This window comes from Salvelinus namaycush, chromosome 37, assembly GCF_016432855.1.
Source record: "Salvelinus namaycush isolate Seneca chromosome 37, SaNama_1.0, whole genome shotgun sequence".
Classification (NCBI taxonomy): Eukaryota; Metazoa; Chordata; class Actinopteri; order Salmoniformes; family Salmonidae; genus Salvelinus; species Salvelinus namaycush.
In genome coordinates this window covers 18,884,317-18,899,631 of record NC_052343.1, presented here as the reverse complement: position 1 = coordinate 18,899,631, position 15,315 = coordinate 18,884,317, and the positions used below count along the sequence as shown (strand labels likewise).

Sequence of the window (15,315 nt, the reverse complement as noted above, 5' to 3'; positions counted from 1 at the left end):
TAAGCATCTCCAATCCAAAAATAAATCTAGAATCGGCTTCCTATTTCGCAACAAAGCCTCCTTCACTCATGCTGCTAAACATATCCCCGTAAAACTGACTATCCTACCGATCCTTGACTTCGGCGATGTCATTTACAAAATAGCCTCCACCACTCTACTCAGCAAATTAGATGTAGTCTATCACAGTGCCATCCGTTTTGTCACCAAAGCCCCATATACTGCCCACCACTGTGACCTGTATGCTCTCGTTGGCTGGCCCTCGCTTCATATTAGTCGCCAAACCCACTGGCTCCAGGTCATCTATAAGTCTTTGCTAGATAAAGCCCCGCCTTATCTCAGCTCACTGGTCACCATAGCAACACCCACCCATAGCACGCGCTCGAGCAGGTATATTTCACTGGTCAAATTTCACTGGTCACCCAAAGCCAACTCCTACTTTGGCTGCCTTTCCTTCCAGTTCTCTGCCTCCAATGACTGGAACGAATTGCAAAAATCACTGAAGCTGGAGACTTATATCTCCCTCACTAACTTTAAGCATCAGCTGTCAGAGCAGCTTACCGATCACTGCATCTGTACACAGCCCATCTGTAAATAGCCCACCCAACTACCTCATCCCCATATTGTTATTTATTTCTGCTCTTTTGCACCCCAGTATCTCTACTTGCACATCATCATCTGCACATCTATCACTCCAGTGTTAATGCTAAATTGTAATTATCTCGCCTCTATGGCCTATTTATTGCCTTACCTCCCTAATCTTACTACGTTTGCACACACTGTATATAGATTTTTCTATTGTGTTATTGACTGTACGTTTGTTTATTCCACGTGTAACTCTGTGATGTTGTTTTTGTCGCACTGCTTTGCTTTATCTTGGCCAGGTCGCAGTTGTAAATGAGAACTTGTTCTCAACTGGCCTACCTGGTTAAATAAAGGTGAAATAAAAATTAAAAAGTTAAAAAGTTAAAGGAAAGATTCACCCATGTTGAATGTTGTATCGTATTTGTGCATCTCTGAGTGATGTTCTATCGATTCCTGGGGTCATTTCATGTTTTCATATATCCGAGATAGTCACCGTTCAAGCAGGCAGAAATACAGCCGGTATGACGCGTTTTGCATCACATGACATGAAAACATGCAATGACCCCAGGAATCGATAGATCACTCAGAGATGCACAAATACGATACAACAATCAAAATGGGTGAATCTTTCCTTTAAGTCCAGTGCCATAAAAGTAAAGGTTTGACTCAAATTGCTCTGTCTCCTTGGGTTAGTAACTGTCACTGTGGTTCTTTCCTCATTGCTTGACAAGCTGGCAAAAGCCCCTCTCTAACTGGAAAAAAATGAATTCTCCAGTCAGTGTCTGTAAACCACATCAGATATCAGTACACAATTCACAATTGTGAAGTGTGATTGGTAAAAGTGAACAGTTTCAGAGTGGATATTAACTCCAGCTAGGACATTGCAGATGTACTGTCCTACAGATAATTCAGTACTAACCAGTGCCCCACATTTGTGATGAGAGAGAGAGAGAGAGAGAACGGGAGAGAGAGAGAGAGAGAGAGATTGAGAGAGAGAGAGGGAGAGAGAGAGAGAGAGAGAGAGAGAGAGAGAGAGAGAGAGAGAGGGAGAGAGAGAGAGAGAGAGAGAGAGAGAGAGAGAGAGAGAGAGAGAGAGAGAGAGAGGGAGATTGAGAGAGAGAGAGGGGGAGATTGAGAGAGAGAGAGGGAGAGAGGGGGGACAAACAGAGCATGAGGTAGCGAAGACATGTATTATAAGTTACAGCAGCAGCCGTTATAGCAGGGTTATAGCAGCAGCCGTTATAGCAGGGTTATAGCAGCGTTACAGCAGCAGCCGTTATAGCAGCGTTACAGCAGCAGCCGTTATAGCAGCAGTCGTTATAGCAGCAGTCGTTATAGCAGCAGCCGTTATAGCAGCAGTCGTTATAGCAGCAGCCGTTATAGCAGCAGTCGTTATAGCAGCAGTCGTTATAGCAGCAGCCGTTATAGCAGCAGCCGTTATAGCAGCAGCCGTTATAGCAGCAACCGTTATAGCAGCAGCCGTTATAGCAGCAGCCGTTATAGCAGCAGTCGTTATAGCAGCAGCCATTATAGCAGCAGTCGTTATAGCAGCAGCCGTTATAGCAGCAGCCGTTATAGCAGCAGTCGTTATAGCAGCAGCCATTATAGCAGCAGTCGTTATAGCAGCAGTCGTTATAGCAGCAGCCACAGTGTAGTGTAGGCTACATGGGAGCAGCCGTTATAGCAGCAGCCTCAGTGTAGTGTAGGCTACATGGGAGCAGTCGTTATAGCGGCAGCCTCAGTGTAGTGTAGGCTACATGGGAGCAGTCGTTATAGCGGCAGCCTCAGTGTAGTGTAGGCTACATGGGAGCAGCCGTTATAGCAGCAGCCTCAGTGTAGTGTAGGCTACATGGGAGCAGTCGTTATAGCGGCAGCCACAGTGTAGTGTAGGCTACATGGGAGCAGTCGTTATAGCGGCAGCCTCAGTGTAGTGTAGGCTACATGGGAGCAGTCGTTATAGCGGCAGCCGTTATAGCAGCAGCCTCAGTGTAGTGTAGGCTACATGGGAGCAGCCGTTATAGCAGCAGCCACAGTGTAGTGTAGGCTACATGGGAGCAGTCGTTATAGCAGCAGCCACAGTGTAGTGTAGGCTACATGGGAGCAGTCGTTATAGCAGCAGCCACAGTGTAGTGTAGGCTACATGGGAGCAGCCGTTATAGCAGCAGCCTCAGTGTAGTGTAGGCTACATGGGAGCAGCCGTTATAGCAGCAGCCTCAGTGTAGTGTAGGCTACATGGGAGCAGTCGTTATAGCGGCAGCCTCAGTGTAGTGTAGGCTACATGGGAGCAGTCGTTATAGCAGCAGCCTCAGTGTAGTGTAGGCTACATGGGAGCAGCCGTTATAGCAGTAGCCTCAGTGTAGTGTAGGCTACATGGGAGCAGTCGTTATAGCAGTAGCCTCAGTGTAGTGTAGGCTACATGGGAGCAGTCGTTATAGCAGCAGCCTCAGTGTAGTGTAGGCTACATGGGAGCAGTCGTTATAGCAGCAGCCTCAGTGTAGTGTAGGCTACATGGGAGCAGCCGTTATAGCAGCAGCCACAGTGTAGTGTAGGCTACATGGGAGCAGCCGTTATAGCAGCAGCCACAGTGTAGTGTAGGCTACATGGGAGCAGTCGTTATAGCGGCTGTGTGACTTTTAGATTTCTTCAAAACAATCAAACTTTATTATTTAATTACTGCAGTAATGGAGCTGGTCGATAATCACCCCTTCAGGTGATCACTGAGAACTCAACCAGCTGGTTGGAGCCACAGCATTGTATTGCAAAGTCCATCCTCCTTCAGTCTACTTGACAAACAACAGATATATGGAATGGGTCACAAGGTTAAGATTTGTATGAAAGATGCTTATACAGTCCTCATTGTGTAGAGATCAGGGTCTGGCCCCCCAACTCCATACTGGAGCCTTCTCCCCCTGGTACCCCAGTGCAGAAACATTAACTCATGCTCTGGAATGTGGTATCACCCAAAGACATCGTAAATCTCCTGTCAGTGTTAAATCTCCCAGAGGCCCACTTTCAGTTCACACAGACACAATAGAGTTATAAGAACCCTCTATTCTGTTGCATAAAACAACCATTTGATGCAATTACAGCATTATAACATAATCTTGCAATGTTGCTCTCACACATGAGCTGAAGAAAGTACAATAGCAACATGCAGATGTTTCTGGGACAGAATGCATATTAATCATCTCCTGAAGCAGCTTAACTGAAGTGTCGTTGAGATCACAAGATTGCAACACAATTCTGTAACTGTAACTATCTTTATCAGCACAATGTTTTATGACAACTTGCCTAGAAAGATGCTGAGATAGGACAGGTAGGCTGTCATATTTACTATTTGAGCATATCACATTTTATTAGTTACAATATCGGTATGTTTGAAACATTGCATAAGGCAATATTTTCAATGGCTTGCAGAATTTGAGGCACTAAAGTGTGTTTTTTTCTGCTGAGGCAGATTTGTTAACAGCAGTTTTGGGGGAGGAGGATGTATTGGGATTTAGAGTCTTCTCCTCCGAGGCTAGAGTGTAATTACCAGACTGCTGAACGAGGTCTGAAACAATCAAACTTTACAAATCAACTCTGTGTTTCAGCTTGGTCATGAGTAACGCCACGCTGACACATACACGCACACATGCCCACATGTGTACAAACACACACAAGTGCACGCACATGCACACGCACACACACACACAAGCGCATGCACACACACATACAGAAAAACATCAGCCCTATGAAGCAGCTATCACAACAAGATCAATTACACCATTATGTTCAAGCTAACAAACTTCTAGAGTCCACATTGATTCCTCAACCATATGGTAACCTTGAATTAACACAGCAGAATAGCGAATAACAAGGTTAATACATTACATGCCTGGTACAGTAAGACAGTCCCTTCAGCAGAAATATCCAAAGGTCAACACGAGAACTTTACATCTGTTACACGGTGCTATTTTAAGTAAGAACAAATACCATCGTCTTCGAACAAAAGAATGAAAGGAACAAAGTGTGTGTGCGTGTTTCTTTGCACATGACCTCTTGACGCCCACTTAGAAACAACCCTGTATGTGTCTGTCAGTCAGACTCTGTTTGGCCAACCTGCTCCAATCCCATCGACATGGATACAGATAGAACATCTAGAATAACCTCTTAAATCCATCCATCCTTTGAATGGCACCTTAAGTCGGCGGTCAGGGCCTCTGGGTAAAGCAACAACAAAGTAGGCCAAAGAGAGAGAAAGAGAGTACATTGCAGGGGGACGACATGGCAGAGTCTCCATCCATTGGTTGGTTCAGAACCAGGACAAAGATTTGAGAGACGGACACACAGACATACTCACGCTGATGCACCTAAAAGCATTGAGTGAAATATTGATATGCTCTTAAGATTCAAGCTGAAGGGGGTTGTGTGTGTGTGTGTGTGTGTGTGTGTGTGTGTGTGTGTGTGTGTGTGTGTGTGTGTGTGTGTGTGTGTGTGTGTGTGTGTGTGTGTGTGTGTGGTGTGTATTTTGCAGCAAAATCTTGACATGGACAGGCCTGCCTGACTTGTACAAAAACATGACAATATTATTTATATATATATATATATATATATATATATATATATATATATATATATATATATATATATATGTACACAGTTGAAGTCAGAAGCACTTAGGTTGGACTCTGACTCCACAAATTTCTTGTTAACAAACTATAGTTTTGGCAAGTCGGTTAGGACATCTACTTTGTGCATGACACAAGTCATTTTTCCAACAATTATTTACAGACATATTATTTCACTTATAATTCACTGTATCACAATTCCAGTGGTTCAGATGTTTACATACACTAAGTTGACTGTGTTTTTAAACAGCTTGGAAAATTTCAGAAAATGATGTCATGGCTTTATAAGCTTCTGATAGGCTAATTGACATGCTTTGAGTCAATTGGAGGTGTACCTGTGGATGTATTTCAAGGCCTACCTTCAAACTCAGTGCCTCTTTGCTTGACATCATGGGAAAATCTAAAGAAATCAGCCAAGACCTCAGAAGAAAAATTGTAGACCTCCACAAGTCTGGTTCATCCTTGGAAACAATTTCCAAATGCCTGAAGGTACCACGTTCATCTGTACAAACAATAGTACGCAAGTATAAACACCATGGGACCACACAGCCATCATACCGCTCAGGAAGAGACGCGTTCTGTCTCCTAGAGATGAACGTACTTTGGTGAGAAAAGTGCAAATCAATCCCAGAACAACAGCAAAGGACCTTGTGAAGATGCTGGAGGGATCCACAGTAAAACGAGTCCTATATCGACATAACCTGAAAGGCCGCTCAGCTAGGAAGAAGCCACTGCTCCAAAACCGCCATAAAAAAGCCAGACTACAGTTTGCAACTGCACATAGGGACAAAGATGGTACTTTTTGGAGAAATATCCTCTGGTCTGATTAAACAAAAATAAAACTGTTTGCCCATAATGACCATCTTTATGTTTGGAGGAAAAAGGGAGGAGGCTTGCAAACCGAAGAACACCATCCCAACCGTGAAGCACGGGGGCATCATGTTGTGGGGGTGCTTTGCTGCAGGAGGGACTGGTGCACTTCACAAAATAGATGGCATCATGAGGCAGGAAAAGTATGTGGATATATTGAAGCAACATCTCAAGACATCAGTCAGGAAGTTAAAACTTGGTCACAAATGGGTCTTCCAAATGGACAATGACCCCAAGCATACTTCCAAAGTTGTGGCAAAATGGCTTAAGGACAACAAAGTCAAGGTATTGGAGTGGCCATCACAAAGTCATGACCTCAATCCTATAGAAAATGTGTGGGAAGAACTGAAAAAGTGTGTGCGAGCAAGGAGGCCTACAAACCTGACTCAGTTGCATCAGCTCTGTCAGGAGAAATGGGCCAAAATTCACCCAGCTTGTGGAAGGCTACCTGAAACGTTTGACCCAAGTTAAACAATTTAAAGCAATGCTACCAAATACTAATTGAGTGTATGTGTATGAGTGATGAAAGAAATAAAATCTGAAATAAATCATTCTCTCTACTATTATTCTGACATTTCACATTCTTAAAATAAAGTGGTGATCCTAACATACCTAATACAGGGAATTTTTACTGGGATTAAATGTCAGGAATTGTGAAAAACTCAGTTTAAATGTATTTGGCTAAGGTGTATGTAAACTTATGACTTCAACTGCATATATATATATATATATATATATATATATATATATATATATACATACACACACACACATACTGAACAAAAATATAAACACAACATATAAAGTGTTGGTCCCATGTTTCATGAGCTGAAATAAAAAATAGTAAAAGCTTATTTCTATCAAATGTTGTGCACAAATTTGTTTACAACCCTGTTTGTCAGTATTTCTCCTTTGCCAAGATAATCCATCCACCTGACAGGTGTGGCATATCAAGAAGCTGATTAAAGAGCACAATCATTATACATGTGCACCTTGTGCTGGGTACAATAAGAGGCACTCTAATATGTGCAGTTTTGTCACACAACACAATGCCACAAATGTCTCAAGTTTTGAGGGAGCATGCACTTGGCAATGCTGCTGCAGGAATGTCTACCAGAGCTGTTGCAACTAAGACGCCTCCAACGTCGTTTTAGAGAATATGGTAGTACGTCCACCCGGTCTCACAACCACAGACCATGTGTAACCACACCAGCCCAGGATCTCCACATCTGGCTTCTTCACCTACGGGATTGTCTGAGACCAGCCACTAGCACAGCTGATGAAACTGAGGAGTAAAGCCCTTTTGTGGGAAAAAAAACTAATTCTGAATGGCAGGGCCTGGCTCCCCAGTGGGTGGTCCTGGCTCCCAAGTGGGTGGGCCTATGCCCTCCCAGGACCACCCATGGCTGCACCCCTGCCCAGTCATATGAAATCCATTGATTAGGGCCTAATGAATTTTTTCAATTGAGATTCCCTTATATGAACTGTAACTGAAATTGTTGCATGTTGCTTTTATATTTTTATATATCTTTCCTTTTGATAGAAACACAATCATAGCTTTTGCATGTGCTCATTCATTTCCAGAGAAGTTGTGTACTTGCCTTTTGTGAAATAACCATTGAGACTCATTTATTATACAACCACATAATGGATGGTGTTAGAAAAGGGAAGAGACAAGTGTCCACACGGGGCCCCGTGTGGCTCAGTTGGTAGAGCATGGCGCTTGCAACGCCAGGGTTGTGGGTTCGATTCCCACGGGGGGCCAGTACAAAAAAAGTATGAATGTATGTACTTGTAAGTCGCTCTGGATAAGAGCGTCTGCTAAATGACTTAAATGTATGTAATGACTTAAATGTTACAGATAAAGACATGACGATGTGCTATCTAGAGACCCTATCAGGAATATTGTCCATATCTTGACCAAATCAGTCACTCAAAGAACTTCAGAAGCTCACTTCAGTCACAAGTCAAAAAGGGGTGAAGGAGGAGAGAGGTTCTACTGACAGGGCTGTGGTGCAACCATGACAGAATGATGCGCTGTGGGGCAACCATGACAGAATGATGTGCTGTGGGGCAACTATGACAGAATGATGCGCTGTGGGGCAACCATGACAGAATGATGCGCTGTGGGGCAACCATGACAGAATGATGCGCTGCGGGGCAACCATGACAGAATGATGCGCTGCGGGGCAACCATGACAGAATGATGCGCTATGGAGCAACCATGACAGAATGATGCGCTGTGGGGCAACCATGACAGAATGATGCGCTGCGGGGCAACCATGACAGAATGATGCGCTGTGGGGCAACCATGACAGAATGATGCGCTGTGGTGCAACCATGACAGAACGATGTGCTGTGGTGCAACCATGACAGAATGATGTGCTGTGGGGCAACCATGACAGAATGATGCGCTGTGGGGCAACCATGACAGAATGATGTCCTGTGGTGCAACCATGACAGAATGATGTGCTGTGGTGCAACCATGACAGAATGATGTGCTGTGGGGCAACCATGACAGAATGATGTGCTGTGGTGCAACCATGACAGAATGATGTGCTGTGGTGCAACCATGACAGAATGATGTGCTGTGGTGCAACCATGACAGAATGATGCGCTGTGGTGCAACCATGACAGAATGATGTGCTGTGGGGCAACCATGACAGAATGATGCGCTGTGGGGCAACCATGACAGAATGATGTCCTGTGGTGCAACCATGACAGAATGATGTGCTGTGGGGCAACCATGACAGAATGATGTGCTGTGGTGCAACCATGACAGAATGATGTGCTGTGGTGCAACCATGACAGAATGATGCGCTGTGGTGCAACCATGACAGAATGATGTGCTGTGGGGCAACCATGACAGAATGATGTGCTGTGGTACAACCATGACAGAATGATGCGCTGTGGTGCAACCATGACAGAATGATGTGCTGCGGGGCAACCATGACAGAATGATGTGCTGTGGGGCAACCATGACAGAATGATGTGCTGCGGTGCAACCATGACAGAATGATGTGCTGCGGGGCAACCATGACAGAATGATGCGCTGTGGGGCAACCATGACAGAATGATGGCTGCGGGGCAACCATGACAGAATGATGCGCTGTGGGGCAACCATGACAGAATGATGCGCTGTGGGGCAACCATGACAGAATGATGCGCTGCGGGGCAACCATGACAGAATGATGAGCTGCGGGGCAACCATGACAGAATGATGCGCTGTGGGGCAACCATGACAGAATGATGTGCTGTGGGGCAACCATGACAGAATGATGCGCTGTGGGGCAACCATGACAGAATGATGCGCTGTGGGGCAACCATGACAGAATGATGCGCTGCGGGGCAACCATGACAGAATGATGCGCTGCGGGGCAACCATGACAGAATGATGCGCTATGGAGCAACCATGACAGAATGATGCGCTGTGGGGCAACCATGACAGAATGATGCGCTGCGGGGCAACCATGACAGAATGATGCGCTGTGGGGCAACCATGACAGAATGATGCGCTGTGGTGCAACCATGACAGAACGATGTGCTGTGGTGCAACCATGACAGAATGATGTGCTGTGGGGCAACCATGACAGAATGATGCGCTGTGGGGCAACCATGACAGAATGATGTCCTGTGGTGCAACCATGACAGAATGATGTGCTGTGGTGCAACCATGACAGAATGATGTGCTGTGGGGCAACCATGACAGAATGATGTGCTGTGGTGCAACCATGACAGAATGATGTGCTGTGGTGCAACCATGACAGAATGATGTGCTGTGGTGCAACCATGACAGAATGATGCGCTGTGGTGCAACCATGACAGAATGATGTGCTGTGGGGCAACCATGACAGAATGATGCGCTGTGGGGCAACCATGACAGAATGATGTCCTGTGGTGCAACCATGACAGAATGATGTGCTGTGGTGCAACCATGACAGAATGATGTGCTGTGGGGCAACCATGACAGAATGATGTGCTGTGGTGCAACCATGACAGAATGATGTGCTGTGGTGCAACCATGACAGAATGATGCGCTGTGGTGCAACCATGACAGAATGATGCGCTGTGGTGCAACCATGACAGAATGATGTGCTGTGGGGCAACCATGACAGAATGATGCGCTGTGGGGCAACCATGACAGAATGATGTGCTGTGGTACAACCATGACAGAATGATGCGCTGTGGTGCAACCATGACAGAATGATGTGCTGCGGGGCAACCATGACAGAATGATGTGCTGCGGGGCAACCATGACAGAATGATGCGCTGTGGGGCAACCATGACAGAATGATGGCTGCGGGGCAACCATGACAGAATGATGCGCTGTGGGGCAACCATGACAGAATGATGCGCTGTGGGGCAACCATGACAGAATGATGCGCTGCGGGGCAACCATGACAGAATGATGAGCTGCGGGGCAACCATGACAGAATGATGCGCTGTGGGGCAACCATGACAGAATGATGCGCTGTGGGGCAACCATGACAGAATGATGCGCTGTGGGGCAACCATGACAGAATGATGCGCTGTGGGGCAACCATGACAGAATGATGCGCTGTGGGGCAACCATGACAGAATGATGTGCTGCGGGGCAACCATGACAGAATGATGTGCTGTGGGGCAACCATGACAGAATGATGCGCTGCGGGGCAACCATGACAGAATGATGCGCTGTGGGGCAACCATGACAGAATGATGCGCTGCGGGGCAACCATGACAGAATGATGCGCTGTGGGGCAACCATGACAGAATGATGCGCTGTGGGGCAACCATGACAGAATGATGCGCTGTGGGGCAACCATGACAGAATGATGCGCTGTGGGGCAACCATGACAGAATGATGCGCTGCGGGGCAACCATGACAGAATGATGCGCTGTGGGGCAACCATGACAGAATGATGCGCTGCGGGGCAACCATGACAGAATGATGCGCTGCGGGGCAACCATGACAGAATGATGCGCTGTGGGGCAACCATGACAGAATGATGTGCTGTGGGGCAACCATGACAGAATGATGCGCTGTGGGGCAATCAGTAGGAACGACTAAAACTACAAAGAGATAAGACTGGGGCCCATGTCATGTGGGGTAAGGCAGCACCACGTGAGTGACACACACACACACACATGCACGCTCCAGCACAAGTGCACTCACACATGCACGCACGCACACACACAATCATTCCGCACCTCCCTTTGCGTTCAACCCTCAGTGGACACGACTGATGAAGAAGGGAGGAGTGATCATTGACCATAATCATCCCAGACCTGGGCTACGTCCCAAATGGCACCCTATTCCCTCCACCGTGCACTACTTTTGACCAGCATATGGTGAATAGGGTGCAATTTTGGACACAGTTTGGATGACAAAAAAAAGGCCATTTAAGGTGTGAGCAAGTTGCTTTGTGTGATATTAACTGAGGAACATGTTATGAAAATAACTTATGATGATTGACATTTTCAGGTCATCCATTGGTGTAAATCACTGCAATAATGGTCTTTACCAGTCCTTTCCTTCAGAAGGAGTACATTCAATTGGCCTAGATTTTTAATTGAGAGGCTACAACAATTTGTTACCCTCTAGCCTCACATTGCTAGGTGGTTTGACTGTCTCTCTCTCTCTCTCTCTCTCTCTCTCTCTCTCTCTCTCTCTCTCTCTCTCTCTCTCTCTCTCTCTCTCTCTCTCTCTCTCTCTCTCTCTCTCTCTCTCTCTCTCTCTCTCTCTCTCTCTCTCTCTCTCTCTCTCTCTCTCTCTCTCTCTCTCTCTCTCTCTCTCTCTCTCTCTCTCTCTATATATATACTGTTCTGATACACCTATGACAAGAGGTTCTCCTTTGAGTATTCATGACAAACATTGTGACACAAATGGAATCAAATGTAAAATGTTTCTCTCCCACCGGCTGCGTCTCCACCAGTCAGTCTATGAATAGACCCAGAGTGCTACGTGATACCGAGGCCCTTAGAGTATAGCATCTTGAAAACGTGACTGAGAACAGAAAGAGAAGGTATGTAACTGAAGCCACCTCTCTGCCTTGTGAAACATAAATTTAACTGCAAAACTACAGTATCGAAAAACAACAAAAGGAATACGAAAACACATGAGAACCATTATTTGAACATCACGTACACATCATTAACAATCCAATACAATGGTCTGCATGTTGTTTTCTTGTACAACCTTGTTCCTGCAAAGAACAATAATCATAACAAAGGGTTTCAGGAAAGGAAGGAACATGTCTCTACAGTAGGAATGTCATCATCTAGGAGGAAGAGAGAAGTGATGAGGATAAAACACATTCATGCCATCCTAGACATCCTTCTAGCTCTGGATCCAGAACTCCTGCAGACAGAAAGATATGCAAACTGGAGGAAAAGGAAAGAACTGAGGTATCATATGACATTCATTGAAAGAGAGAGGGGCAGAAAGACATGATACACAGACAGTGTCGTAGTACAGTACATCAGAGATAATGGCAGAGAGATATATATCCCAAGTGACTCAGGCACGCCTACCTGTTTGGCTGAGCTGAGAGGTACTCCTGCTTTTCCGCGAGAGGCCAACCACTGCTGCCATTTTGGCACCAATACTGGAGCGTCTCTTCTTGTCCCCGTCCCCGTCCCCGCCTACCATGCCCACGCCCGTGTCCGATTGGCTGCCGTCCGTCTTCTCCAGGTTGCACATGTCTCCACCGATGCTTGTGCTCTTGGTCATGTTCATACTCCCTGACGACGTGCCCAACTGCCTGTTTTTCATTTTGGACGTAAAGTCACTGTCAGCCACGCACCACCATTACAGGGGCAGGCCAGGACAGACAGGATAGAGGAGAGGGAGAGGGAGAGGAGAGGAAGAGGAGGTAGAGGAGAAGAGGTAGAGGAAAGGAGACAGGGGTGGAGACAGGGGAGGAGAGAAGAGGAGACAGAGGAGACGAGGAGACAGGGGAGACGAGAAAATGAGACCGGGGAGGAGACAGGGGACGAGAGGAGACAAGGACAGGATTCAGCTACAGTAGTCTAGGACTTAGGGAATAGGTTTAGAGACAGGGCTCAGCTACAGTAGTCTAGGACTTAGGGAATAGGTTTAGAGACAGGGCTCAGCTACAGTAGTCTAGGACTTAGGGAATAGGTTTAGAGACAGGGCTCAGCTACAGTAGTCTAGGACTTAGGGAATAGGTTTAGAGACAGGGCTCAGCTACAGTAGTCTAGGACTTAGGGAATAGGTTTAGAGACAGGGCTCAGCTACAGTAGTCTAGGACTTAGGGAATAGGTTTAGAGACAAGGCTCAGCTACAGTAGTCCAGGACTTAGGGAATAGGTTTAGAGACAGGGCTCAGCTACAGTAGTCTAGGACTTAGGGAATAGGTCTATAGACAGGGCTCAGCTACAGTAGTCTAGGACTTAGGGAATAGGTTTAGAGACAGGGCTCAGCTACAGTAGTCTAGGACTTAGGGAATAGGTTTAGAGACAGGGCTCAGCTACAGTAGTCTAGGACTTAGGGAATAGGTTTAGAGACAGGGCTCAGCTACAGTAGTCTAGGACTTAGGGAATAGGTTTAGAGACAGGGCTCAAGGTCCTCTGGCTAAACTTCCCACAGATGTGTCATGCACTGGATGGGTAGCTGGTTGATTGATACATTAATATGGCTGTTTTACTGATTTTGTGATCATTGTCAAATGAGTACATATACAAAACAGTCAAAAATGAAAAGTGAATTCAACTAACATGCAGAAAGGTACAGTAAAAGCCTGTGACACCTTGTTCCTCCTTCAACCATCTAAAATGAAACAGTCATATTGTTTGAACAACAAAAGAGTCTTCACCTTTTTAAGAAATAAGACATCTCAATTCTAAAGCTCTAAATTCTAGTCTTTCTACCTTTTATCCCCAGCTTCAGATGAGCTATTCATTATGACTGGCAATCTGTTCTTATTTATTCTCCTCAGGATTCAAGTGATCAAAGAGAAGATGTGAAGTTTGACCCTGATTCATGAGCACACTTACAATTTGTGGAAGAGTTCATTTCAATACTGGTGAGAAATTATTCAAAAAAATAACTTTTCTTTTTCTGCTTGAAAAGAAATAGGTGTCGAAATGAAGGCCTCATTTTGGCTCGCAGTGCTAGGTTTAAAGTTTGAGAGACAAATGATATCCTGTGCCATGGGTTTTAAGTCCTAATGAGTATAAATGAGTATAAATACGTGGTAAAGAGCCGCCCGAGGACAGGAGTCGTCTAAAACGGCGGCTGACCAATAACGTGCAATTGTCTCATCCAGAAGATTTTAAGAAGAGTCAATAGGATCAAAAATCTATGCCCTTTGACAATTACTTCTTCAATTATTTCAATTAGGCTCCTCTCCTCCTCTCCCGTCTCTACCATTCACGTCTGTGGCATTAGTGCTCTATTCAGTTTGAAGCTGTTACATAGGCTACTTCCCTTAATTGCTCTTAAGGTGATTATGTAGGGCTCATGTATCCTCACTCAGTGAAGGGATGTTTCTGCTTCTGTATGAACTGAACACGTCCACTGTGTTCGTCCAAATCGGCTGTAGATACTGGACTGAAAGAGGCACAGTGAATACTGTACATCTAAATTATTATTTTATACTCATATCATTTAGCCTACATTAGTTATTTACAAAAACAATCAATAATACATGCTACAATTCACTAACTATGGATTACTCTGTTTAACTATGAGTTTCTATCAACCAGCACTACATATGTAAGACTTAAAGCTCCTCAGAAATCAATCAGCCCATAAGCCCACTGTATTAGCTCAGTGTTCTGAGGGAGAGAGGGGTATGCAAGAAGTAAGTGATCACTGTCTCTGCACACTCATGAGTTTATTAAGAGCACTGGAGAGAGAGAGAGAGAGAGAGAGAGAGAGATGGGTTGAACTATTTGCACATCATTACAACACTGTATACTGACATAATATTTATTTTGGAACTTTTGTAAGTGTAATCTTTACTTTTGTTTGTTATCTATTTCATTGACTTTGGCAATGTGAACATGTGTTTCCCATGTCAATAAAGCACCTTAAATTGAAATTGAAATTGAATTGAGAGAGAGAGAGAGAGAGAGAGAGAGAGAGAGAGAGAGAGAGAGAGAGAGAGAGAGAGAGAGAGAGAGAGAAAGAGAGAGAAAGAAAGAGAGACAGAGAGAGACAATGAGAGAGAGAGAACAGAGAGATAAAGGAGAGAGATAGGGAGAAAGGGAGAAATGAGAGAGGGAGAAAAGAGAGAGAGAGGGAGAAA

General features: G+C 45.3%; 1 protein-coding gene across 19 annotated transcripts in view; it reads right to left on the bottom strand.

Annotated features, from left to right (window-relative positions):
• rims2a (regulating synaptic membrane exocytosis 2a) overlaps positions 1-15,315 on the bottom strand; it is a 227,380-nt gene that overhangs the window by 21,458 nt on the left and 190,607 nt on the right. For 4 of the 19 annotated variants that reach the window (XM_038976291.1, XM_038976292.1, XM_038976290.1 and 1 more), the window contains one exon: positions 12,576-12,832. The exons of the other annotated variants lie outside the window; for them this stretch is intronic. In XM_038976291.1, coding sequence (XP_038832219.1) covers positions 12,576-12,832 — 257 coding nt within the window. The remainder of the gene's footprint in view (positions 1-12,575; positions 12,833-15,315) is intronic. 19 annotated transcript variants of the gene reach the window in all.